Consider the following 25889-nt stretch of genomic DNA (forward strand, 5'->3'; position numbering starts at 1 on the left):
ATCTAAATGGAACGCGCATCATTATTATTTTAATATTTTAAAATACTAATGATGCAAAATTAATGTCCAATCAGAATTTGTAAAATTATAATTAACTAATAAAAAAAAATTCAATCAATTTGAAAGTTAAAAAAAAATATTGAAAATATCTACAAAGTAAATTTCAAAACTTAAAAAATTGATAATTCCACTATTAAATTGATTTTTATTAATAATTATTTGTAAAATGTTAAAGGAATTCTACAAATTGAATTTTACCTATTGATAAATAGAAATAATATATTTTGTATTTGATTATTAATCTAATAATAAATCAAATTTTTCTTATATCTGAACAACCATTATTTATGCAATTTAAATTTAAAAACCTTTTTATTGTAATAAAAAATAAGTAAAATTACTATTTGTTATACCGAAAATATTCAATAGTTAACATTATAAAATTACTTTAATTTAATAAAATTACTTAACCGGTGTCATAATTAATTTTTATCAATCATCAGATAATTTCAATTGATTATTATATTGAAAATATGTTTTTTTGTTTTTCATTCTAATATCAAACATTTATTCAATTGTATTCAAAAATTAATTCGTAAAATATTTATATTTAAGAAAAAAAAAATGTGATTTGTAAAGTAAATATGACTTTAGTTTGAAAAAAAAACATCATAATATCATTTTAAAACTACAAAATATTCTATAAAAGATTCAGACGATGAAGTAGAGTTTTATCAAATGTTTTAGAAAAGTTTTTTTTTCTTATCGGAAAAATCGTTTGAAAATTTTTGGAAAAAAATCATGGTATAACTTACAGAAAATGCGCAGGGAAGTGGTACATTTGACCCCGTTTTATGGCTCTCTGTACCAACCCAGCTGTCCGCCTTTTGGATTTAGAGTTTTTAGGGGCTAAATAATGAGCCATGAAAATGGCGGACATATTACTTATCGTTAATTTTTCCCCAAAAAATTGCAACTTCACCCCTGTCCACCACCCCTTATGTATCCACTCTCGCGTCCGCCCTTTGGGATTTCGTCTAGTTATACCAAGATCTTACTCTGGGCAAATTTTCAGCCATATTATCGATCGTTAATTTTTCCGAAAAAAATTACAACTTCATCCCTGTATAGCCACCCCCTGTACCACGAAGGGCGTCCGCCTGTAAGGCAAACTCTGTAATATATATTCCAATAGAGAAATGTCATATTACTGATGAGTTCAAAATTTCGGCTCTATCTCTTGGACTATAAGGAAGCGATAGGTGGTTTGACAGCATAATAACTGCTTGTTTAGTCTGGTTTTCACAGTGATTCTAGGCAACCTATTTGGGTGGAGTTTTGACTTGTTCTTGAATGAGTTCAGAATCCAGCAGCCCGCTAAAGTATTGGATTTTTATAATATAATTATTTGACAACCTTTTTTGGCCAACCACCTAGAGCGGAGTTGAGCCGAAATACATTGATTTCGTATGTTCCGTTTTAAATTCGTTCAATCTGTATATATATATATATATATATATATATATATATATATATATATATATATATATATATATATATATATATTGTAGGTGCAGTAAAATAAAAAGTAAAAACGTCTTAATTTTAGTTTTTATATTATGTGAAGTGAAAGACAAAATCTTGTGTATACCACTGGTGTTATCGGATGATTCCGCCCATCGAGCAATATCCATCCTTCGGCCAGAGGCTCTCTGGCTGGATTATGTTGCTCACCGTAATTATCCTAATAACACCTTTTGTACATCAATAACTATTAGAACATTATTATGGCGGGGAGGGCGCTCATAATGAGAATTTAAACCAGCAAAAATTTGTGCCCTAGATCTTGTTTCTCTCTCTTATACACGCTGCAGCCCGAGCGTCCGTCCTTTCATAAGCGCTTCATTAACTATCACAAATGATAGAAGAAACAAGGTTTAAACTTGTAACATGTAAACTTGTACATGTAACACGGTTACATTGTATATTATAACCTTTAGTCGGCATCATTTTAAAATGGCTTTAAAAAATAAGTTATTTATTTAAGCAGTCTCTAAATGTTAAGTATAATCCAATGTTGATATTTATATATCTGAAACATTATGCTGGAACGAATTACAGAATGTAACCATATGGTTAACAAGGACTGCAAAATAAACTTCAAAAATCACTTACAACTATATCGTAACAAGAAAACAAAGAAGTTTACAATTTTTTGTTTTGATGAAAGGCTTTGGAACAGTTTTTTTCCTCAGTGAGGCAGAGCTTTGCATCACTTTTTTACACTTAAGACGGCTCGTTCCCTTGATGCAATACCTTCATCTTCCTTTTGTGGTATGTATGGGCAAATGTGCATAAGAATTCAATCTTGCTAAAACATTTGGCCTTTCAACTACTGGACATCTTATTTTTAAAGAACCACCCTGGCACAAACTTGGTCTTCTTTTTCTGGAACCTTTTCCAAATTAACATAATGCTTTTGTGTATGCTTGACATAATTGCAATGTCCAATTTAAATTTTTTTCGAGGCATGAACTTTGTTTTCAAATATTTACAGTCTATTTTGTACAACAACCAAGCATTCGTCACACATAGATCAACAATATAGACAAAAATTGCAAAATACCATCTTTTAGCTTGGTGTGGAGATTTGTAAAACCCATCAATGCATTAGCCGTATTTGCGCGTCGCATATGTTTATTGTACTATTTTAAAATGGAAGGGCATGCAACATCTATTTTTGTTTTTGAAATTTTACTGTACCTTTTTACTGCATCTACTGGTTCTATTCCATGCAATGTACTTCCTAACAATACAACTTTATTGTCAAACCATTTTACGCCGATAATGCCTTTGTCTTTATACTCTTCCCGCTTTTTTCAAGACTATATGTTTCTAATGCACATCCACCAACTCTGTTACTTTTTATTGTTCCCAAGCTATATATACCCATTTTTTCTTTTAAATATATAAAAAGCGGTAAGCCTGCAAAATAATTGTCAAAAACACTGTTGACATACTAGGAATATGTATTGCTTTTGATAAAGCTATAACAACAGCTGCACCCATACCTAGTTCTATCTCTTCCTTCCCTAGTTTATTAGGTGCACAGTTTATTTCTTCTAAGGTGCTTGAACCTTGGTATGGAATAAAATCTAAAATATAACCATACTGACGTAAATTTTCATCTCGTATTCCTTTGTAAACTACCATAGTTTCATCAATGAAGTATTCATTTTCAAAGTAAAACTTTTTAAAATTATCTCTAAATCCTACTTCCAAAAACGGACGTATTTTGAAAATATGTAATGTATGTATTTTGAAAAACCTATCAAGCTTGCAACTTGTTCGATGCGTGTTCCGCTGACCCAACAATCTTCATAGCAAGCAAGATCTATTATACCCATCATCAACATAATTGACAAAAAATCTGTCATCAGGATCAGTACCAAAGCCTGTGCCTTTTATTTGAGTGCTATACAAATTTGTCTATTCAAGTATGTAGTCTAAAATATCTAGTGAGAACAGTTTGGTAAAATACTCCAATCTAGGAAGTAGTTTCTCATTTATTTTAGGAGCAAACTTTCGACAACTATATTTTCTTTATCCTCCATATTGGAGCTATGAGAAACTTGAGGAGGAGGTGTTATTATACTCTTCCATTTTCCATAGAAACTACATGAAGGAATCTCATTAACTCCATCCATAATAGCAAAACGCTGAAAACGACAACCTTTTATTGATAATAATTGTTACCATATGGCTACCAATGTTTTTGGATAAAGTTATATTATCAATTATCATGTTACATATAATACCATGTAACACAAATCATCAAATATAGGTTCAAGAAACCATCGTTGAACTCGTTTTGTATAAAAATATATTTTTACTTACCAAAAAAATTAGTAGGCACGCACTAACCTAACAATGACGGAAGAACGTGCAAAATCTACAAACATGTCAAAAATGGCTGGCAAACTTAAACCATTGGTTGCCGTTCTACCACCGCAAATGACCAAATGACCGATACCATATGCCTACACTAAACAGCAAGCTTTGTAAAGCATAGTTTGAGTATCGTCGTTCAGTAAATGCTATTGAAATATTTTTGAATGTGCCCAATAAAGGGTTAATGAATTTAAAAAAATGTTTTTTACTTTTGTTTTTGAGCTTTGAAAATCGTAATGTTCTAGATACAGTGGGACTTCAGTGGGCACAAGAACATTAAAATTGAGTTAGACGTTAATGGGCCTTAACTTTGTTCACAGATGAGTCCCAATTTGGATTTGCACTAAATACAAGAATTTGGAGACGATCTGGCAGTAATGCTGAACGATTGGCCATCGTCAGGAGGTTCATAGACAGAAAGGTGGCAATATAATGGTATGGGGTGGCATCACTCTTGGTAGAAGAACCAATCTCCTTTGTCTGGAACGGTTTCTAATTCCAACAGACTACCACTATAATATTCTCGAACCTATTGTTGTACCCTTTGCACAACAAGTTGCTCCCCAATATCCATTAATGCACGAAAATGCGCATCCCCACACTGCCAGGGTTGTGAGAAAATTCCTCGAAGATAATGAAATTAAGATTTTTCTGAAGCTATTTTCTCATGGCATGTTACAGTAATTACTATTTTAATGGGAATAAGCCACAATTGAAGTTTAAAACAAGTTTATTGACGTTTCAATTTCCACTAATTAATGAAATTAAGGTTTTACCATGGCTTGCACAATCACCAGATTTAAACCCAATTTAGCATGTATGGGACATATTGGGCAAACGCATTTTACAACAAAATATTGCGTTCAATACAAGACAGCAACTGTTTGAGGGCCTATCAATGGAGTGGAACAGACTACCGCAGCAAGACATTGACCATCTGATCATGAGTTTGCCTTACAGATGTAGGACAGTAATCAACAACCGAGGAGATCATACACTATATTAGCTTAACCTAAAGACTAATTTGTTGGGAGTTGAGGGGCAACAAATTAGTTTTTTAATTTTATTTTGTTACTATATTGCGATAATTCTAAGCAAAAATATTTATTTTATATTCTGAACACTTGTTCATAACTTTTTATTAAAAATATTTTAAGTAAATTATTTTAAATCTTTCTGTAATCTCGCATTTTGTTTTTGTCCCCTAGATTATTTTTATGTGTGTATTAACTCAAAAGATGAATAGATTAATCTTTTGGCGATAAAATATAACTGTAATAATTGTATTATTCCCAAATGAATATAACAATAATCTCAAACATTCTGTTCTTTTGTAGTACTTCCCTTCACATTGCAATCCAAGCAGACAACAAACCAATATTTCATCTTTTGCTTCAGCAAGGTAAGATCAACGTCAACATAGAAACTAATAAAGGTGACACTCCACTCTATTACGCCCTACTGAAGTACGAATCAGGGGACGACGAAGATGATTCATACGCCAAGCAGTTACTAAAACATGGTGCTCAGACCAATCCAATTTATTCTAGTAGTTATATGAATTTGCTGCAAATACTTATATTAGAAAAGGCGCAAAAGGCTGCTGTATTTTTGAGCGAAAAAGTTAGCGAGCATATAAATCATGTCAATTCAAAAGGTATTATAAACTTTTTAGTATTTTTTTAATAGAATATCTACAATTTTAAATTTAACCTAATATGCTACTTTACTATCCTAGGTATTCCCAATGGTTCACCTTAGAATCTAATAATTATTGTTTTACACTTCACTGTTATAACTAGGTTTAAGGCTCGAATTTAAACTGACATTTTTATATTTATCAGTATCACACAAGTTCAATATGTTTGGTGCGGTTGAGCCTGCAGACTAGGTCTTGATTATCTAACAGTTTTAACAATTCCCTATTTGTATTGTTGTGGACTCGGTTTTCGTGACCCTTGGCAATCTTCTCTATTTCTTCTTTAATTGTTGCTATATGAAGTTCCCAATGTAGATCTTTGTTGCGGAAATACCACGGAGCGTTGACTATGTTTCTTAGTATTCGGTTTTGGATTCTTTTAAGGCAAGCATAGTTTCTCTCACTAGTACAGTCCTATAACTGTAAACCATAGGACCATACTAGTTTGACCATTTGTTTGTAAACTAACACCTTTTTCTTCATTGTAAGTTGTGAGATTCTACCTAATAACCAATATAATTTCTAGTATTTCATTTTTAGTTCTTCAGTTTTCTTGCTGATATGTTCCTGCAACTTTATGTATGGGACGATTGTATTGTTTAGTATAACTGGTTGATTATTAATTTTTTTATAAGTGAAATTGATATGGGCAGATTTCCGTTTATTAATTTTTATGCGCTATTAATTATTTCAAATGTTTATTTTGTTCACTGCATTTTTGAGGTGTCTAGTTGTCTTTTCGAATGTTTCACCGACTACTAGCATTGCAGTGCCGTCTGCAAATGTGGCCAGTTTATTATTTTCTTTAACAGGGATGTTGCAGTTATATAATAAATTTAGTATGTGTCCCAGAACACTGCCCTGTGGGATTCCTGCTTTGATTGGTCGTAGTTCTGAATATTCGTCTTCCTGTTTAACTCTTGAAGTTCTGTCTTCCAAATGACTGTATTAAATGTATATCTTGAATGAGAAGATATCTTTTTAGTTTTAGCAACAAACCTTTGTGCCACACTTTATCAAATGCTTTTGCTACGTGTAGGAAAATAGCTGAGCATATTTTATTCTCCTCTAGATATCTCTCAAACATTTGTTATGCGATGTATTTGGTCTATCGTTGAGTGTTTATTGCGAAATCCAAATTGGTGGGAAGCAATAGTTTCTTTGTGATCGAGTATAGGTTGTATTCTTACTATAGAGAGTTCCACGGTAAGAAAATAACATTCTGGAGATAGGACCATGTATTTCTTATGGACGATAGAAGCGCAGCGATGCCAGGATGAACACAAGCCCGATTCAGGGTTGTATTATTTGTATTTTGGTTTCCACAGACATGAATTAAAATTAATGGTTTTTAAAGTAATTGACGAAAAATGCCCATTCGAAAAAAGAGATGAAAAGTAGGGAAAATGATTTTAATTGTATAGATAGTATTTACAAAAGATAATTTTATTTTATATTATTTTAATTATAGTAACGACAGTTTATTTATTTTTCGGTTAGAATACCATATTGAAAGATAAGTAATTAAACGGACCGCTTTGCATATATCTAATTACTAATTGCAACTTAAAATAATACGGTGTGCGTATGTCAGCGATTTTATGTCGTTCTCTGACTACATAATGATAATAAGGCTTTGCGGTTCTTTAGTAGTTATTGTGACTTTACAATTAAATGTTAATTGAAAATGGAAATTCAAAAATTAAGACAAGGGAATATCTTGGACATCCGTGCAAAACAAATTGTTTTAATTGTATTTAATTATCATCTAAATTTAAGAAGTGGTGAAAGTGTTAGAAGTTTAACTGATAAAGTAAGTGCTATGACGGGATTAAGTTTTAGTACTATTTCTAAAATACGCAAAGAAACTGCAGAAGGAGGACTAAGGCCCATAGAAAACGTACCAAAAGTAGAGTGAACAGCAGAAAGTTCACTTACGATGCAGTAGTTCGTACGCAGCTACGTGCCATCGTGCACAGTTTTTTCTTTAAAAATTTACCGCCGAGATTGAACAAAGTTTTTGCACTGGTTAAAAAAGACATAAGATTTAGCAAACATGCCACGCACAACAATGTGGAGAATACTCCATGAAATGAACTTTGTTTTTTGCAAACGAGGAGTAAAGTCAAGCATGATTGAACGGACCGATATTCTAAAATGGAGGTATCAGTATTTGCGTGAGATAAAAAAATTTCGGCTAGGACGCACGCAGGCTCGTAAAGTCAGAATGATGATGATTATTTAATTATTTTTGATCCCTTTTTAACTGTTGTGTTAGGTTGTTTAAAACATTTTTTATTTTCTGCAGTTGTGTATTTTGCCATGTTTTCCTATCTTTTCTTTTTCGTTGTATTGCTGATATGTCCATTATTTCTATTATGTCGAAAACTACAATAAAACATTCGTCTGAACCCCTGAATCTATTTTATAGTCACATTATATTATTTACCATCTTTAATTTTCCCATTTGTGGTTAATTCCCATTAAAGATAATTACATTAAAACAAATATTGCAAATCAAATTTGCAGTAAGTAAAAGTACATTTTTATGTATCTTTTTTAATGGAAAGTTACTTTCCATAAATGAGTACTGTTTTAAGAAAATAGACTACTCTTTAGTAGTCTTATAGTAATAGATGTACTCTTTACATATAGTGAAGTGAGCCATTGGAATCAACAAATCCGGGATAAATGTATGATTCGCAATACTTTCAATTTTCGCCATTAGTCTATCATTAGATGTGTTACTACTTGAACTTGACACCATAGAACAAGACTCCGTCATATCTCCTTTTATTATTATACACCACCGAATCATCTCGAATATGTACAGGATTGGAAATAAAGTATGGAAACAACTATTTCTCCCCCCCCCCTCTCTCTCTCTCTCTCTCGCTCTCTCTCTCTCTCTCTCTGTCTCTCTCTCTCTCTCTCTCTCTCCCTCTCTCTCTATATATATATATATATATATATATATATATATATATATATATATATATATATATATATATATATATATATATATATATAAAATATATTCAATGGTTGAATAGCAGAGGTTTGATCGGCAATAATTGGCAAATGAAAGTCGTCAACTACTTCATTGATTTACTTGAATACGTTTCGCTTTTATTTTTAAAAGCATTATCAGAAAAGATCTTAGAATATAAGTAAACAACAAACAGTTCATACGTACAAAAACAATTTGTAGGTTTTATTTGGGTATTTAAGGAAGCTTTAGACGGTTGTGCGAAAGGAATACTAATAAACGGTGAATGGTTGAATAACATTAGATATGCAGATGACACTATAGTTTTTGCCGATAATCTGAATGACTTACAGATATTAACAAATCGCATAACAGAAGTCAGCAACAGATACGGACTAGCTCTTAACATGAAGAAACCCAAATTTATGACAATTAGTAAAAAACCAATACTAAACGCTCAACTTACAATCAACCAACAGAATATCCAAAGAGTCGAGCAATACTAGGCACCATATCTAGGCACCAATTTAAATAGCCAATGGGGCCACTCAACAGAAATTAAACAGCGAATAATAAAAGCAAAAGCAGCATTCGTTAGAATGAGAACCATTTTCAACAGTCGAGACATATCATTAAAAACAAAATGCCGTCTATTGAACCTCTACATATTCACAGTTCTGCTCTACGGAATGGAAGCATGGACACTGACTGTTGCATCTATGAATCGGCTCGAAGCTTTCGAAATGTGGTGTTATAGGCGCATCTTACGTGTATCCTGGGTTGACAGAGTTACTAATGTGGAGGTCCTGCGTAGAATGGGGAAAGAATGTGAAATTCTCATGACCGTCAAAACTAAAAAGTTGGAATATCTAGGATATGTAATGAGAAATCAAGAACGTTACGGCCTTCTCCAGCTGATTCTCCAAGGGAAAGTAAATGGTAAGAGAGGACCGGGAAGAAGACGCATTTCCTGGCTTCAAAATTTACGAAAGTGGTATAACACGACTACCACTGAACTGTTCCGCGCTGCAATAAACAAAAGAAGAGGTTTTATTAACTATTATATTATCAATTAATCGAATACAATGAAACAGAAAAATCAAATACAGCAACATGGAAAAAGGGCCTTAGTCACGTATCTTCGGTCCTATTAGTCCAATCGTGACGTACAGTATCTCAAATGATAGAATTTACCCAATAGAATACAATGAGACAGAAAACTCAAATACAGCAACATGCCAAATGGACCTTAGTTATGTATATGAATCTTCAGTCCTATTAGTCCAATGACCTAGAAATCAAATACTGTTACTCTTACCGACAATATAAAAAATCGAAAGACTACCACTTAATTTTTCCGAAAAACCCTCAATTTTGCAGTAATTTATAAGTGTTAATAAATTCGTTTTTACATAATGACATTTAATATAACTAATCAAAATTGTGGCACTTAATTAGAGGAGGAATATTTCACATAGATCAACAAAAGTTATTCAATTTGTTTATCCCAAAGAGCGATTATTTAAACGACCGTACTTGCTCAGACAGTCAATCTGTATTCTGTATACACACTTGTATTCTGTAAATCGAACTCGCTTTTATGAGAGTTCATTTTTAAGGTATATTAAAAAAATTGCAACATTTTATTAAATTTGTTATTAAAAATGAGTATGAAAGAGGGCTGAATTTTTAGCTTTTATACATTCATAATAACTTTGACATTTTTCATGGCATATACTCACACAGTAAAAAAACACAATTTTCAAAAAACAAGAAAACCTATGACTAATAGGAACCAAGATAACATTTTTTTTAAATCATATTTCCATTGTCTATTACCGTTAAGGACTAAAAATTGAATAGATTATAAACGAAGATCTAAATCTTATCTAAAAAGTGGTACACTCGTATACCGAGGAGTAAAACGTTATGGTACTTTTACGGTTTTATGGTTTTATATACTCATTAGTCACTTATCTTCAAATGAAATCATAATAAAATTAATTATTTTGTAGAAAAAAAATTAAGGAATTTATTAATTTATAATAATTATTATATATTTATATAAATAATATACACTTATCAATAAAATTTAAATATTTCTTACGATATAATAGTAAAATTCAATAACTTTTTTACGGAAAAATGTAGTAAGATAGGTCAAGATAGCACAATTCTTATTAATTTGGTTGAGCTACCCAAGTAAAAATGAAGGTTCTACGTGACACAGAAGGCGAGATATTAAATATTTTGCAAGCGCGCTTCAATTTAAAGTTCCGATCTAAGAAAAAAACGAAGCTCAGGCAGTTCTTACAGCCGCTTTTCCGTAGCGGTATTTTACGAATACCATTATGTTAATGGGTTATACCTTTTTAATCCTTTACTGTATACGCCATCCATAACTTGGATCACATATTGTAGATCTTCATTTAAAATACTTTTAGTTTTTAGATCTTAATGTTAATAAACAATGAAAATATGATTTTAAGAATTAAATGCTATCTTAGTTCTTATTGGTTAAATAAGGTTCTGTATTTTTTCTTCAGCTTTTCATTAAGATTACTTATAAGTGTCTTCTTAGGGTGCCTGTCCGTTCCGAACATTGGCGATCATTTTGGCTATGATGACTTTGTTGTTCTGGTTGATAACTTCTTTGTCCTGGGACCATTTTTCCTTCCATTTTACCTTGCAAAATGCGTTGAAGTAGCTCGTATCTGCCTTGATTTCTCATTATATGTCCCAAGTACTGCAGCTTACGGCCCTTCACTATGTTGACCAAATCCGCGGTTGTGTTCATCCTCCGCAGTACTTCTTCATTGGTGACTTTGTCTGTCTATGGTATCTTTAGGATCCTTCTGTATAATCATAGCTCAAAAGCCTGAAGTTTTGATAGAGTTTCCGCCTTCAATATCCACGTTTCTACTCCGTACAGAAGCACTGAGTACACGCAACATTTAAGGAGCCTTATTTTTATTTCTAGTTATAAGCGTGTGACATAAAAAATATCATTAATATATATGTTTAGAAGCTAAAAAGTCCCCTATTCAAACTGGTTTTTAATAAAAAATTTAATAATATGTTGAAGTTTTTTTAATATAACCTAAAACTGAAGGCGCAAAGAATCGATTGCAAGTTACAAAATACTTGTAGAGTCACTGTTTGGACAAGTACAGTTGTTTAAATAATCGCTTTCTGGGATAAACAAATTGAATAATTTGTAAAATATTTTTTTGATCTGCTTGATATTTAGCACACTTCAATAACTCATCAATTCCCATAATTTCAAGGAGTTTACGGTTTTTTGCAATTATCTCGGTCAATTATTTATGTATTTTAATTTGGTATCTTCCTACATCAAAAACTTTTTATGGTTTACAACTTTTATTTGAATCATTTTTTTTTAGAATGTATACAAAACGTTTTATAAGCAAAAAATTATTTTTTTTTACTTTTTAAGATTGTTTAAAAAAACAAAGCAAAATCAACTGTACGTCTTTACGAATTTTTCGTCGGCTACCCCTTATACCATTTAGAATTTAAATATGTGTATAAGTTTTTTTTTACTATTTAGCGAGGTTCTGTGAACTACTTTCTTGTGGCATGGTTAAATCAAATATTATTTTTTTTTATGTGATTAAACCACAATTATTGGTCGTTATTGAGATAAAAATTACATTTTTAATTAACTAATATTTAACGATTTGATTTCCACTATTTAATCTTGTTTATTGTACAAATTATGTAAAAATGTGTAACAATTACCGGAATGGAAATCAAAACGTCAAACATTAATTAATTAAAAATGTGATTCTCATCACAATCACAACCAATTATTTTGACTTAATCCCATAAAAACATAATATTTATCTTAAACTATTCACTGATAGCTTCGATTAAACAGCTTGGAAATTGAAATATGTAAAATATCCCTACACAACTATCTGGGAAAAAATATCTAAATTGAATAAAAACAACTGAACGTTGATATAAAAAACCTGTTGGTTGACCCCAGCCGGCTGAAACCAGCCGGCCGGCAGGTAGATTCAATGTCTTTATTTGAACTTGACCCAAACCGATCGATATTTTTATGTTTTTAAATATTATTCTAAGTGTTAACACTGGCAACATCTATTGGCTTTAAAATGATACCAAATACAGTAATTTTACTTCCCGAGGTTACAATGATGGTTTGATATAAAAAATTTAATATATAAAAACATCGGATTATTGAAAAACCGACAACGGTGCCAAGCCTACAAAGGTGCACTAAACGAACATACACGACTTATAAATAGAAAATTATAGCATTTCTTGGTGATGCTAAATTACTGCAACGTGAAAAGAGCTCTAAATGATAGCGGGATGTATATATATATATATATATATATATATATATATATATATATATATATATATATATATAATATACACAATATGTCCCACTAGTTGGAACCATATGGAAAACTTTTTAATTATTAATTTTAAGAAAAAAATTATTCGTTATAAAATGTTCTGCATATTCTAAAATCTTTGTTAAAACATATGAAGTCGATTCAAGAGTAAAGTACCTTTAAATTTTACAATATCGAGATTTGCTATTGAAAAAAGTTGATCAAACCTAAAAACTACATTCAAATGTACAATTACATACATTTACATTGAAAAAATAAGTTTTTTATTTGTTACTAATCTTTTTATTTTGAATGGACATTTTTATCTCTTTTCATTAAGAAACACATGATAACCTTATCGTTTGTAAATGCTATCTAACAATTTTGCAATTTAAACACGTAATTAATACATGTGCATTTATTTTGCAAATAGGAACATAGATAACTAGTGTAACTAACATTATGACTGGAAATAAATAGATATTAATTTTCCTTCATTCTACTAATGCCTCGACATATCCACATTTTTTTCTACAATATCAATGCAAGTTTAAGTGTAGTTACGCGAAATCTAGGATGCACTGATAAACATGATTTGTTTTTATTAAGATATGTTTCACATTTACTTTCAAAACATCAGTACTAGACTGCATTTCATTTCAGTTTGAAGTTCCACAAGTGTTTCTGATGAGGAGCTGAATAACTCGAAACACGTGTAGAACAATGGTGGAATTCGAATTGAAATGCAATGCAATCTTTTACTTTTATTTAAACGTCTTTTCACTACAAAAAGAGCGAAAAGGATAGTGTTTTCAAGGGTGAACCGTAGATGCATGTCGGGGTAAAAGGTCCTAGCGTCGTTCAACAGCCCCTAAGAAAAGGCTTTGGATTTGCGGTTCACCTAATTTGCTATCAAAAAGAGGTCTCTCGACTTGGTCCTTCGTATATATATATATATATATATATATATATATATATATATATATATATATATATATATATATATATATATCTATATTATCCTATTATATCCTATATATATTTATCCTATTTTAGGTGAAACTGCTTTACATTTAGCTTGTTCCGCAAATTTCGATGGTTTGGTAAGCAGTTTAACTAAACTTGGTGCGAATCCTAATTTATTGACAAACGAAGAAAGACAATCTCCTCTCCACTATGCCGTCAAAAACAATGCGGAAAGAAGTATAGTTGCATTAAACGATTATAATATCGACTTAGAAAAATCAAGTGAGTAAAAATTATTTGTTATTTATTCTATATTATAATTTATATATGATTCATGTTCATTCAATTCATGTTCTAAAACATGAATTGGTTAATTAATACATCATTATCACCATATTACAACTCTATTTGGATCATATAAAAATTAATACTCCATAAGTACGTATGTTTTTAATAAACCGTGCTAATTAACTGTAGCTGTCCTTGTGTCTCGTACCTTAAAAGCCTATTCAGTTAAAGAATATTCAAACTGCTTTTAAGAGTATTTATTATTTTTACCACTCTATTCACTCCCACAGCAATAATTGTTATGTTAAAGTTGTTGTTGTTAATGTTGCCTTTTACAATTGTGAAGTATATAATAATTTGCCTTTATTACTCCGTGGGATTGGTTTTCCTAATTACACTTGCTTATATATTTTTAACTTGGTTTCTATCTATCTCTTACCAATATTAATCTTTTTCAGAGACCTCTCACTACTTCCAGTATGTTTTCTTTGACTTACCACTCAAACTCTTTCCATTAACCATTAGTGTTGCTCTCTTCTCGGGTCATATTGGTTTTTATCGGTATCAGTAAAATCAGTACAGGCGGTATTTGTAAATTATATAACCATATTAAATAACCTGCCTGAAACCCGGCAGCAGAACACTGGACTATCAGAAACAGCAACATCTGACACTATTTTCACCGACAGTGAAATTTGCAAAGAAATTACGGCTACCAGTGCAACTATTCCAGATGCTAACAATTTTTTCAAAACACCAGCAGGAAATAAACGTAAGACGTTCAGACCCTGTTGAATTACAAATGATTGAAGCTATTAAGGAGAAATATGATCCTTACATGCCCTTTTTTAATGGTATAATTCCTTTGACAGCAAATGTTTCCCACTCAGTTGTCCACTGCTATAAACACCAACATTCCAAAGGTTTTCTACATATCAAACGAATGATCGTAACATATTGACAACTTCAAATGTTACGACAAACCAATAATATCATAGATTGCAAGCTGTATGCCCTGATGTGCTACAAACCCCTCAGTTCTCACCAATGCCATCCTCTTCTTATCAGTTGCAGCTGTGTCCTTGTTCAAAATTACTTTCATTATCACCTCGTTCATAGTTCCATGAATCTCACAATTCGTTAAATTCAGTTGATTTCACTTAATATTAATTATCATTGACAGTGTCAATACCATGTGTTTCAATCTGATATATTGTAATAAACAATAAGAAATTCAAATGTGATTTTACCTAATTGTAACTGCCAACATTTGTACTGAGTTAATACATTCTCTCATAAGTGTATTTTGCTGCTGAAGGGAATCTTTTAAGAAATGATGTAGTTCATCAAACGTGGATATTGTAATTCTAAAGCAATTTAAAAAATTGTTCTCGTCTTCTCGTAGTTCCAAGAAAAGAGTATAAAATACACCAAACTCTTTCATTTTGATATTAATGGGATTAATCCACACAATTCTAGTTCACTCTCTTCTCTTTATACGCCGACACACAACTATCATGGCAACGATGTGTTTGCAATTTATTATATGTTAACAGGCCTAGCCGGTTAAGATGGTAAACATTTTTATCAGCTATTAATTCCTAATTGTCAAAATATATATAGCATTCAGTGGGCTATTGAAAATAGTCCACTCTTTTATTTGGCAAGTTTCATCATATTTTGTGAAAATATTGGAACAGGCTGATTTTTTTTTAGGTTGACAAATGACTGTCCAATGTTAGCAACTATACTAGAGTTATAGTAGATATACTATAATTAAACTCATTTTTACTATGTACTATCATGCTTTTACAATAATCCACAAGGAAACTAAATTCCTTTAGTTGGCTATATAAAATGTATCACAAAAATTTTATTTAAAAAATTCCTTTATAATAGGTATAATAATAAAAACCCTATCGGGCTACATCACAGAAGGTTTTCGGAATAACTATTCCATCACCAGTGCTATCTAGTAGATGTAGACCGATAGGTTTCTTATTATATGTACCTTTTATAAAGGAATTTGAATTCATTTTAAAATGTTTTTCATTTGGCGCCGAAATGATGACCGTTGTTATCTATATTTCAATATAGAGCTCCTAGCGTACAACACATCAATTAGTTCAATTGTTGCATGCAAATATCTGCAAACTACTAAACATCTTACAAAAAATTAAAATATAGTATATAATAATAATAATTATATATATATATATATATATATATATATATATATATATATATATATTTATATATATATATATATATATATATATATATATATATAAATCAGGGGTCTAACTGCAAAACTCACCTTATCACATTTTGGCCGAAATTGAGATAATATTGGATTACATTAATTGACCTTATTCTCCATATTGGATTACATTAAATTAAAATCTTAAAGTAACACAAAAAACTTATTATCCAATAAACAGAATAAATAAGAAGCAAAAAAGGCCGCACGAAACAAGAGGCAAATACTTTATTCTAGACAGGGAAAAACGTAAAATACTGTTTGCTTGCAGACATTTCTAAAGTGCTTGCAAATATCACGTTTTAAAGTACATCGTTTATCAAAATATTTTCTTGGTGGCATAATGCTAACATTTGACGGGGTGGGGACCATACGGGAGATCGCTTTGGTCTTAAAAAGGAAGCAGTAATGAAATTTATAAATACATTAAATGCAGTGAATCACAATCTTTCTCATACAAAGGAAGGCGTAAATATCTCAATTCCGAGTTGAGCATCAAAAAGTTATGGAAAATATTTTGTGCCGATGAAAAATTTAAAGATATGGAAGTTAAAGACTGTTATTTCCGTTACATTATAACAGAAGTTACAATTTGGATTTTGGCTCACCCCGTGTAGACATTTGCTCTACTAGTCTTTAATTGATCGAAATGATTGGTTTGTTTAGACGCCGCGCCGTTCAGAAAAATAATTTGATGGTTGAGAAAAAAGTGCATTCTATGAGTTGCTAAAAGAAAACAAATGATTTACTGATTCTCTCTTTTCACTGTCAAAAGAATCAACCACAAAAAATTCTCGATCAAACCACTTACTACAGCATACAGATTTATTGGAATAATTTCTGTGTAGTTGCTGGTCATTCTAAATAAAAATGGGGACCCAAAACGTGACGTTCATATTCGTAGATACGAATATGAACATTATTTTATGCATAGTTTGTGTGTTTTTTGTTTTTTTTTTTTTTTTTTTTGTTAAGTTAGTTTTAAGTAATGAGTAAAGTTTACAGTACGTATATTCTGATCGATAATATACTACATATTGAGTTAGAACTGATGAAGCTTTAGAAATATAAAGCGAAACGTCTTCGATAAACTTAGGTGAGTAGTTGACTTTTTTTTTTATTTGCCAACCTGAATGACCGATTAAACCTCTAAATTCACTAGTTGAATACTTTAGAAATATAAATTGACGGTCGTAGTCTTTACAATATATATATATATATATATATATATATATATATATATATATATATATATATATATATATATATAATTCTTGCAACAATACCTACATAGAAGAATTGTTGCACACAAACATAGTGTACAAACCAATGCATTAAACACAACAGCGCTAGGCAAACATTTTCTAGAAAATAGCCATTCTTTTGATTTTGAAAATGTACAGATTTTGAAAAAAGAACAAAATTACAACAAAAGATGCATATTAGATGATTCACATAAAAAAAGATCCAAATTCCATCAATAATAAGACTGACATCAAAGATCTTTCCAATATGTATCATAATTTAATAACTTGAGTTTTTAAATGCACTATGGCAGATATTTAAGATACAACCACAGACCATTAATAACTAGACGTTTCACGTAGGTAGCTCAAGGTCAAACTAAACTAAATGTCAGTTCTAGTACCGATACAAATCTTCAGATGTCGCTTTACTCTGTCTTTACCTTTACTCTGCAGTTTAGGTTTAGAACACAACTAAAAATTATAATTGTCATTGTCAATCGCTAATTGTCAGTAATTGATTAGCGTGTATATAGTCAGATTTTGATTTGAATTTGATGGTTATTATTGCAAAGAAATTAAACTAAACTTGGTTTAATATCTCTGGGTTATTGTTAGCATTAACCTCAAATTAGTTTGTAAATTACAAATCACCTACCTCAGTGATCTGTGTTTTAAATGTTCGTGGCGGTGTTCAAACAGTATTTTGCCGATTAATAATAATTAGTTAAATATGGTTTTTCACAATAAATGTTGTATCCCACAATGTACCAATTCGTCATCAATTAGACATGCCTTTCCAAATCCTGATAAAGACATTATAAGATTTAGGAAGTGGCTTAGTGTTATAAAAAATCCTAATTTAGATATTATGATGAATTCCAGTAGTTTTTAAAACAAAACGAATCTGCCACAGACACTTTGAAGATAAGTTTGTTTCTTCATGGAGCCATAAATTGTATAAAAATACAATTCCTAGCTTACATTTGTATGGTGAGTCCAATAAATATTTGATATTAGAGAACAAATAACTGATTAATGATTGATTTTAGATTCTTCTTCTAATGTACATCCCAGAAGTATTTCAATGTTGAGTGTGGAAGCAAATGTAACCGAAAGTAAGTAACCCTAATATGTAATTAATAAAAATTATCTTACTTGAAGTGAATCATGGTATAAATTATTATATTAACTTTTTGTTTTAGTTGAGAGTCCTTCAACAAGTAGAGATGCACAATCTACACACATGTTTCAATCATTTGAGATACCCCATTGTAGTAAGTATTACGAAGATAACAATGATTTTCAAATTGGTTACTATTTTATGAAACTTTTTAGTTGCCGAACAAAATGATGCACAGTTACCAAACGAAGAAATTTTAATACAAACTGATGAGAGTAAGGATTTTAAAGGTAATTGTAGTTAAAATTTTATTTTTGTATTGTCATCAGCAGATTTGTAAATATTCTCTAATAATATTAACTATAAAATTAACAGTTTGCTTAACCTTCGGATAGTGATACTAGAGTTTTTAAGTTTAGTTGCCTCAGTGTCATAGACCAGCTGGGGCTAAAAACTAGAAATAGGAGCTTGCCTGTATTTATAATCTCCCATTGCTAAAATCTAACAAAGATATATGAAGGTACTGAAACATTCTAGTACTTACAATAAATTGTTTAATACTCACATCAAAAAACAGTCTACTAAGTCTCTCACGCAGTAATGCCACTACACGAAGGTTAATATAATGAATCGATTTTGCCTTGTAAGGATTGAATAAAGAAATTAACATCACATTTATTTTTAGGTGTTGCCCTTAAGAATATCACACCACTGAAAATATTGCAGCAGTGTAATATATCAAGAGGTACAATTACCCCTAAAAAGAAAAAATTATATGGAGCATTAAAACAATTACACCACAAATACTCTTTGGAAAGAAATAGCAAAAAGTCTTTTCAACGCAGACTGTTTTATGCAGAAGAGTTTTATAAAGAAAATAAGTTGGGTGATCTTCAGAACGTTAATAGAATGGCAGCTATGCTAATTCAAATTTAGTACAGAGAGAGCTGTAAAGCAACAAAGCTTAGACGATTTACTCTTAATGAGAAATGTTTGGCTTTGTCTTTATACAAACAAAGTGCTCGTTCATATAGTATTCTTTCCAATATATTAATCTTCCTCAGTAAGTCAACATTAAATAGACTTCTGGCTCAAACTATTGGAGGCCCAGGAATTAATAAGTTAATATTTGAGTCACTAAAAGCAACAACATCAAAAATGGAAGGAATGGATAAGCATATAGCTATAATGTTTGACGAAATGGCGATTATGCCAAGTCTTCATTACAATGAGTATGCTAGGTGTATAGAAGGTTTTGAAGACATGGGAGATGACAGAGACTCATATATAGCAGATCATGTTCTAGTTTTTATGGTAAGAGGTCTAAGAAAACCGTGGAAATCACCTATTTCATACCACTTTTTTAGCAGAGGTGGTGCAAAAACCCCTCTGTAAAATTTCTTGGTATTTTTATAGTCAGCAACCTTAAATGGTCCCTTCATTTCGATTTGTTAAGTAAGAAACTAGCCTCAGCCTGCTATGCAATAAGATCTGTTTTGAAGAAAATTAATTTAGCATCTTCCAAAATAACATATTTTTCTTTGTTCGAGTCTCATCTTCGATATGGTCTTCTTTTTTGGGGTTCTAGAACAGCTGCCTAATCTGACAGTTGTTTTTAAATTACAAACAAAAAAAGAGCAATACGGTATCTTTTTGGTCTCGGTAGAATAACATATTGCAGAAGATACTTAAAAAATCACGGGATTTTAAGTCTTCCTTCTTTATATATTTTAGAAACTGTTTGCTTAATTCGTAAACGCCTACATGTTTTTTCAGCAAGACCTAATCATGACTACTCCACCAGAAATTCAACCTTTAATCGTATTTACTGATCCCGTCCACTGCGTTAGTAAAGAAATCTATATTATATTCAGTAAAAAGATTATACAACCATCTCCCTTTGCAACTTAAATCTGCAACTTCTTTCCTTAAGTTCCGTAAAAGAACAAAAACCTATCTATCTGAAAGACCATATTATCAGTAACTAAAGTATTTGTATAAATATATATTTGAGTATCACATGCAGAAACTTAAACGTATTAGTTCGTAAGGATTTATTATGCAATTTGCAGTTTATTTAAATTTTGCAATACATTGTGTATTTTATTATCTTTTATTTTGTGATATTGACGATTTATGTAATTTCAGTAAATTTTAAATTGTTATTTTTCTGACTTTTTGTAAGCATTGTCCATAAAATTGTACAATTTTCAGTGGTAATAAAGTATATTTCTATTCTATTCTAAATTTATATACAAGGTTGTTTTACATGTATTAAATAAATAAATAAATTATATTTTGTCTTATTTTTTCGTAAACGGTACAATACAATTTTTTTTTCGAATTCACCAAATTATATTTAAATATTTTAAGCTTTATTTAAATTTTCCCACCAAAAGTAAATTTTGAATTTCCCGCGTAATTTATCGCTTGAATTAGTTCCGATACAAATCTCTTGGAGCGCTGAATTTCATATCCAACTAAAGTATTGTCGTGAAGCATCTAGAGGTTAGGTGATCTGTGGATACAACCCTGAACCACTCCTATTTTAAGATACCTGCCAGATGTCATTTGTCAATGTCAGATACCAATTTTTTAATCCATGTTAAACTTTTTAAGAAAGTGTGAACATGAAATTTGATTGTAAAATGTATTGTTTAGAGTTTAATAAAGTGCTTATTGAAAATGGCAAATTTGCCGAAACGCTTAAGCAAAACTTAAATAGTTTTATTTATATCAGACCGACAAACCCAGGAAATAAAAAATGTATATTTATGTATATATGTATATATATATATATATATATATATATATATATATATATATATATACATATGTATATATATATACATATGTATATATATATATACATATGTATATATATATATATATATATATATATATATATATATATATATATATATATATATTTCTTTGTAGTACCAATTGACTTCTGGACGAAAAGTATTCCCATTTGGCATCCGTGAATATTCACGGGCCACAATATACAGCGAATTCTGTTGCGGTACCAATTGGCATCAATCGCTGTTGCGGTTTCTTTGGCATCGATTGGCTTTGGACCTTTAGCATCCATTGGTTTATGACTCAAGTCGACAATAATACCTAAAGGTTTCGGTGGAATTCTACCTGAGTCAATTCATCTGTTCAGTCATTGTAATATTTTGTTGTCGAAACGGATGTTTAAAAATTTAACTTGTTAGAGTATATTACTCTTTATCCATAAATTGTAGGCAGGTAGTTATTGCTTTTTTCGAGATTGAATATTTTTCTTTTAAAATTATGACAGCTTCAAATTTGATTTAATTTGCTAAATACTTTTATTTTACATTTTTTAAGCTCAGTAATTTAAAAATGTTTTATCGTCTTTTAACAACTTCTAGTCTGATTATTCCCTGAGTAAAAGAGCTCTGTTGTAATGAATTATTTGGTATTACTAAAGAAATTCTGGTATAGTAGGATTAAATGTTAAAATTAAATGTTACAATGATTGTAACTTCATGTCTTGGGCTGTTACGTCGCATTATGGGCTATATGGGCTGTATTTTCTCGTTCTTGTTCGTATTTCTCTTCGATTTGCATTTTCGATGACACTTTCCAATATTTTAGCAAATTCAAAGTCCATGAAAAATACTTAGAAAGCAAACAAAAGTACTTATAAGAGTATACGACCATTTGATAACACTCACTGTGAAAATTTTTGCAAGTGAAGATGTTTAAGACAACAGGCACATTATTTCCGAACGCAAAGTGCACATAACTTTCTCCTTTATTTTTTGGTATCTGACTTCTTACAACTGTGTGTATTTTTCTTTCCTCTGCCCATACTTCTCGTACGTCACTGAATCTGGTTTGATGTGGTATTATATAATAATAGATGCACAATCAAAACGAACCAGATTCTTTTACATTAAAAAGAGATAAAATATTATGTCCATATACTATGAAAAGCAATAATTAAAAAAGAGTCGTATTTTAACACATATTTGTTTTTCTTTAACCGTTTGTTAATAAATAATATATCAAAATTTATTCGACATAATGTATGTTTTATTTTAAGGCTGTAACATAAAAATAAGAATTACCTGTTATGAAGGCACTACATAGGTAATTATTATCTGTACCTAACAAAAACCAATTTTATCAAAATCAACCTAGTTTGAAATATATGGAGTCTCGATTATATCTCATGGTTGTGTTTGCCCTACGTAGAAAAAAATAAAATAAAATTACTGAAATCTCTTGGGAATTGAAGTACTCAAGAATTGAAAAGATGTTGAAATTACTGTAACTTTGAAGAAGTTGAAAATCAAATGTTTAAAGGTACACTTCTTTTAAACAAAATTCAGAATCAGTATTTTATCTCTTAACTTCATTAGAAGTGAATAATAAAGAAGTTATATACATACAAAAGGTTTTTGTAAGAAACACAGTTGCAAACATATAATTTACAAAATTTCTTGGTCTCTCTTTTTAAAATGGCGATACATAGCTTACAACGTAAACAAAGTTTTAGGAGTAGTGTCCACTTAATAGCTTCTAATGGTAATAGTGGGTTAGGGACAATTAAAACCTAGTTAATGTTTAAAATTTGCCAATGTTTTTACTTTATTTTAAGTCTTTATCAAGGCTATACATGGCACATACCTATAATGGCACATAAAATGATCCATTGTGATTTATATACAGTGAGGTCCTAAGGTAACGGATAAATTCAATATTTTTGTAACTAAAAATCTTTTGACGAAATCCTCATGTAGGTCGGTTTTTATTTTTTGTTGTGCATTTTTTTCAATAGAATCTTTTTATACAGGGCGTGTCGTGTAACAATGGCCAATACCAACTTTCTTATTTTAGATACAACACCCTGTGTATTATTATATTTTTGAATTTCTTAGAATATTAGGTAAAATTTATATTTAATCTTCTATTCTTATCTTTAACCGTTTTTAAGTAATCGAGGTTGGAAAAGTGACATTTCGTGTATTTTTCCTCACAAAATCTAAACAGTTCGACCTAGAGTAAAATGGTTTTTACATTATTATCTTACTTTTTAATATGCTATCTAGTGGTATCAAACCCAGAGATGATAGGATTATATTCAAAATGACAAATTTTGAAATTTAGGGCCGACCACGACAATTTTCGTATTTTATTTTTATTTAATACCACTAGATAGCATATTAAAAACTAAGATAGTAATATAAAAACTAATTAAAATGGACCAAATCCAATAGTTGGCTGTATACCCTGAATCAATATAAAGACAAAAGCTTTTTGTAAATACAAAAAGCTTTTGTCTTAATATAAAAACCATTTTACTCTAGATCGAACTGTTTAGATTTTGTGAGCAATTGTCACTTTTCCAACCTCGATTACTCAAAAACAGTTAAAGATAGGAATAGAAGATTGAATATAAATTTTATCTAGAATATTCTTAGAAATCAAAAGATATAATAATATACAGGGTGTTGTATTTAAAATAAGAAAGTTGGTATTGGCCACTCTTACACGACACGCCCTGTATAAAAAGATTATATTGAAAAAATGCACAACAAAAAACAAAAATCGACCTGTACGAGGATTTCGTCAAAATATTTTTAGTTACAAAAATATTGAATTTATCCGTTACTTTAGGACTCACATGTCGTATGGAAATAATCAACATTGACCACACCGGGTTTATTTAAAAAAAAAATAGCCTCGATAAAAACGTAAAATAGGTAAAGTCTATACGTTAGCAATTGTACAAAACCCACTATTACCATTAGAAACATAGACTAGTTAGAAACTTTATTTTAAAACTAGAACAGCTAAGAAAAAATGAATGTTTGTCCAACCTCAAATTCTATCTACAACATTTCATTGGATTTACAAAATCCAAGAGAAAATATTAATATGACGACGTTTTAAAACGTTAATAAAATTAGGTTTAATTCAATAAGAAAGTAATGAAGGATACATTAAAACTATAGGATTGTGATAGAATATTTTATTGAAACTCGTAATCACTTGAATGAATTATTGTGATTTATATTTATTTTGTACAAATACTTTTATTGTGTCCCATTTCCTGTTTTTAAAAACATTTGGATACTTTTCTACCAAATTTAAAACTTTCATTTTTTTTGGCGGAATTTTCTTCTTAATATGACGTGCAAAGAATTTTTGCGTAAGTTCTTTTTCCTCTTTTGTCCATGGAACTAAAATACGTTTACCTTTCTCCTGTATTCTATTTTGTGACGGGATGTTTACTTCATTTTGTTGAAGAATAGGTTGATTAGTATTTTCTTCGTCACTATCAGCTTCTTCTGCGTCTTCCAATATCTCGTTATCGACTTCAATCTCATTTAAATTTCGATTTTTATATTGGTCAATATTAGTGTTTTGAGCGAGCAATAATATTTTGGAAACTTTTGCGGTTTGGTAAATGTCTGACGGGAGACGATACCACTCATCATGAGTTTTTGAGGTACGCCCCATAAATTTTGCTAGTTGTTCTAGTTCACCCTTTTCCATTTTTAAAATTTGTATTATTGTTGCTAAGTGTTTTCTGAGGCGAGTTGACGTGAGGGTAGTGATTTTGTTTGCATCATTCAACACCTTAGAAGCATGCTTTCTAAAAACATGATATCCACTGATGCAGTTAATAGTATTCGGTATGCCAAATAGGTATTCGTTGTAAGAGGTAAAAAAATTATTCCTATATTTAATTAAAGTGTCAACTCCACTTTTGGTCAATTTGTCAAACAGAACAGGTACGCCTCTACCTCTCTTACCTCTTATTACTATGCGTTTTAAAGAGTGAACTAAAATTTTCTCGGTTTCTGTTAGGACTTTCTCAAACTCTTTAGAAGATTGAGAATCATGATGTTTTAAATAAATATCTAAAGGTAATCTCTGCAGCTCCATATAAAGTATGAATAATTAATAACATGCTACATGTTTTGACATTGCATT

The 25889-nt window shown here is 30.4% G+C and overlaps 1 protein-coding gene across 2 annotated transcripts in view; it reads left to right on the plus strand.

The window, feature by feature from the left end:
• LOC140441362 (rabankyrin-5) overlaps positions 1-25889 on the plus strand; it is a 456167-nt gene that overhangs the window by 130525 nt on the left and 299753 nt on the right. For both annotated transcript variants that reach the window (XM_072532038.1, XM_072532039.1), the window contains 2 exons: positions 5289-5608; positions 14087-14278. In XM_072532038.1, the coding sequence (XP_072388139.1) occupies positions 5289-5608; positions 14087-14278 (512 nt within the window). The remainder of the gene's footprint in view (positions 1-5288; positions 5609-14086; positions 14279-25889) is intronic.

Source organism: Diabrotica undecimpunctata, chromosome 5 (genome assembly GCF_040954645.1).
Source record: "Diabrotica undecimpunctata isolate CICGRU chromosome 5, icDiaUnde3, whole genome shotgun sequence".
Classification (NCBI taxonomy): domain Eukaryota; kingdom Metazoa; phylum Arthropoda; class Insecta; order Coleoptera; family Chrysomelidae; genus Diabrotica; species Diabrotica undecimpunctata.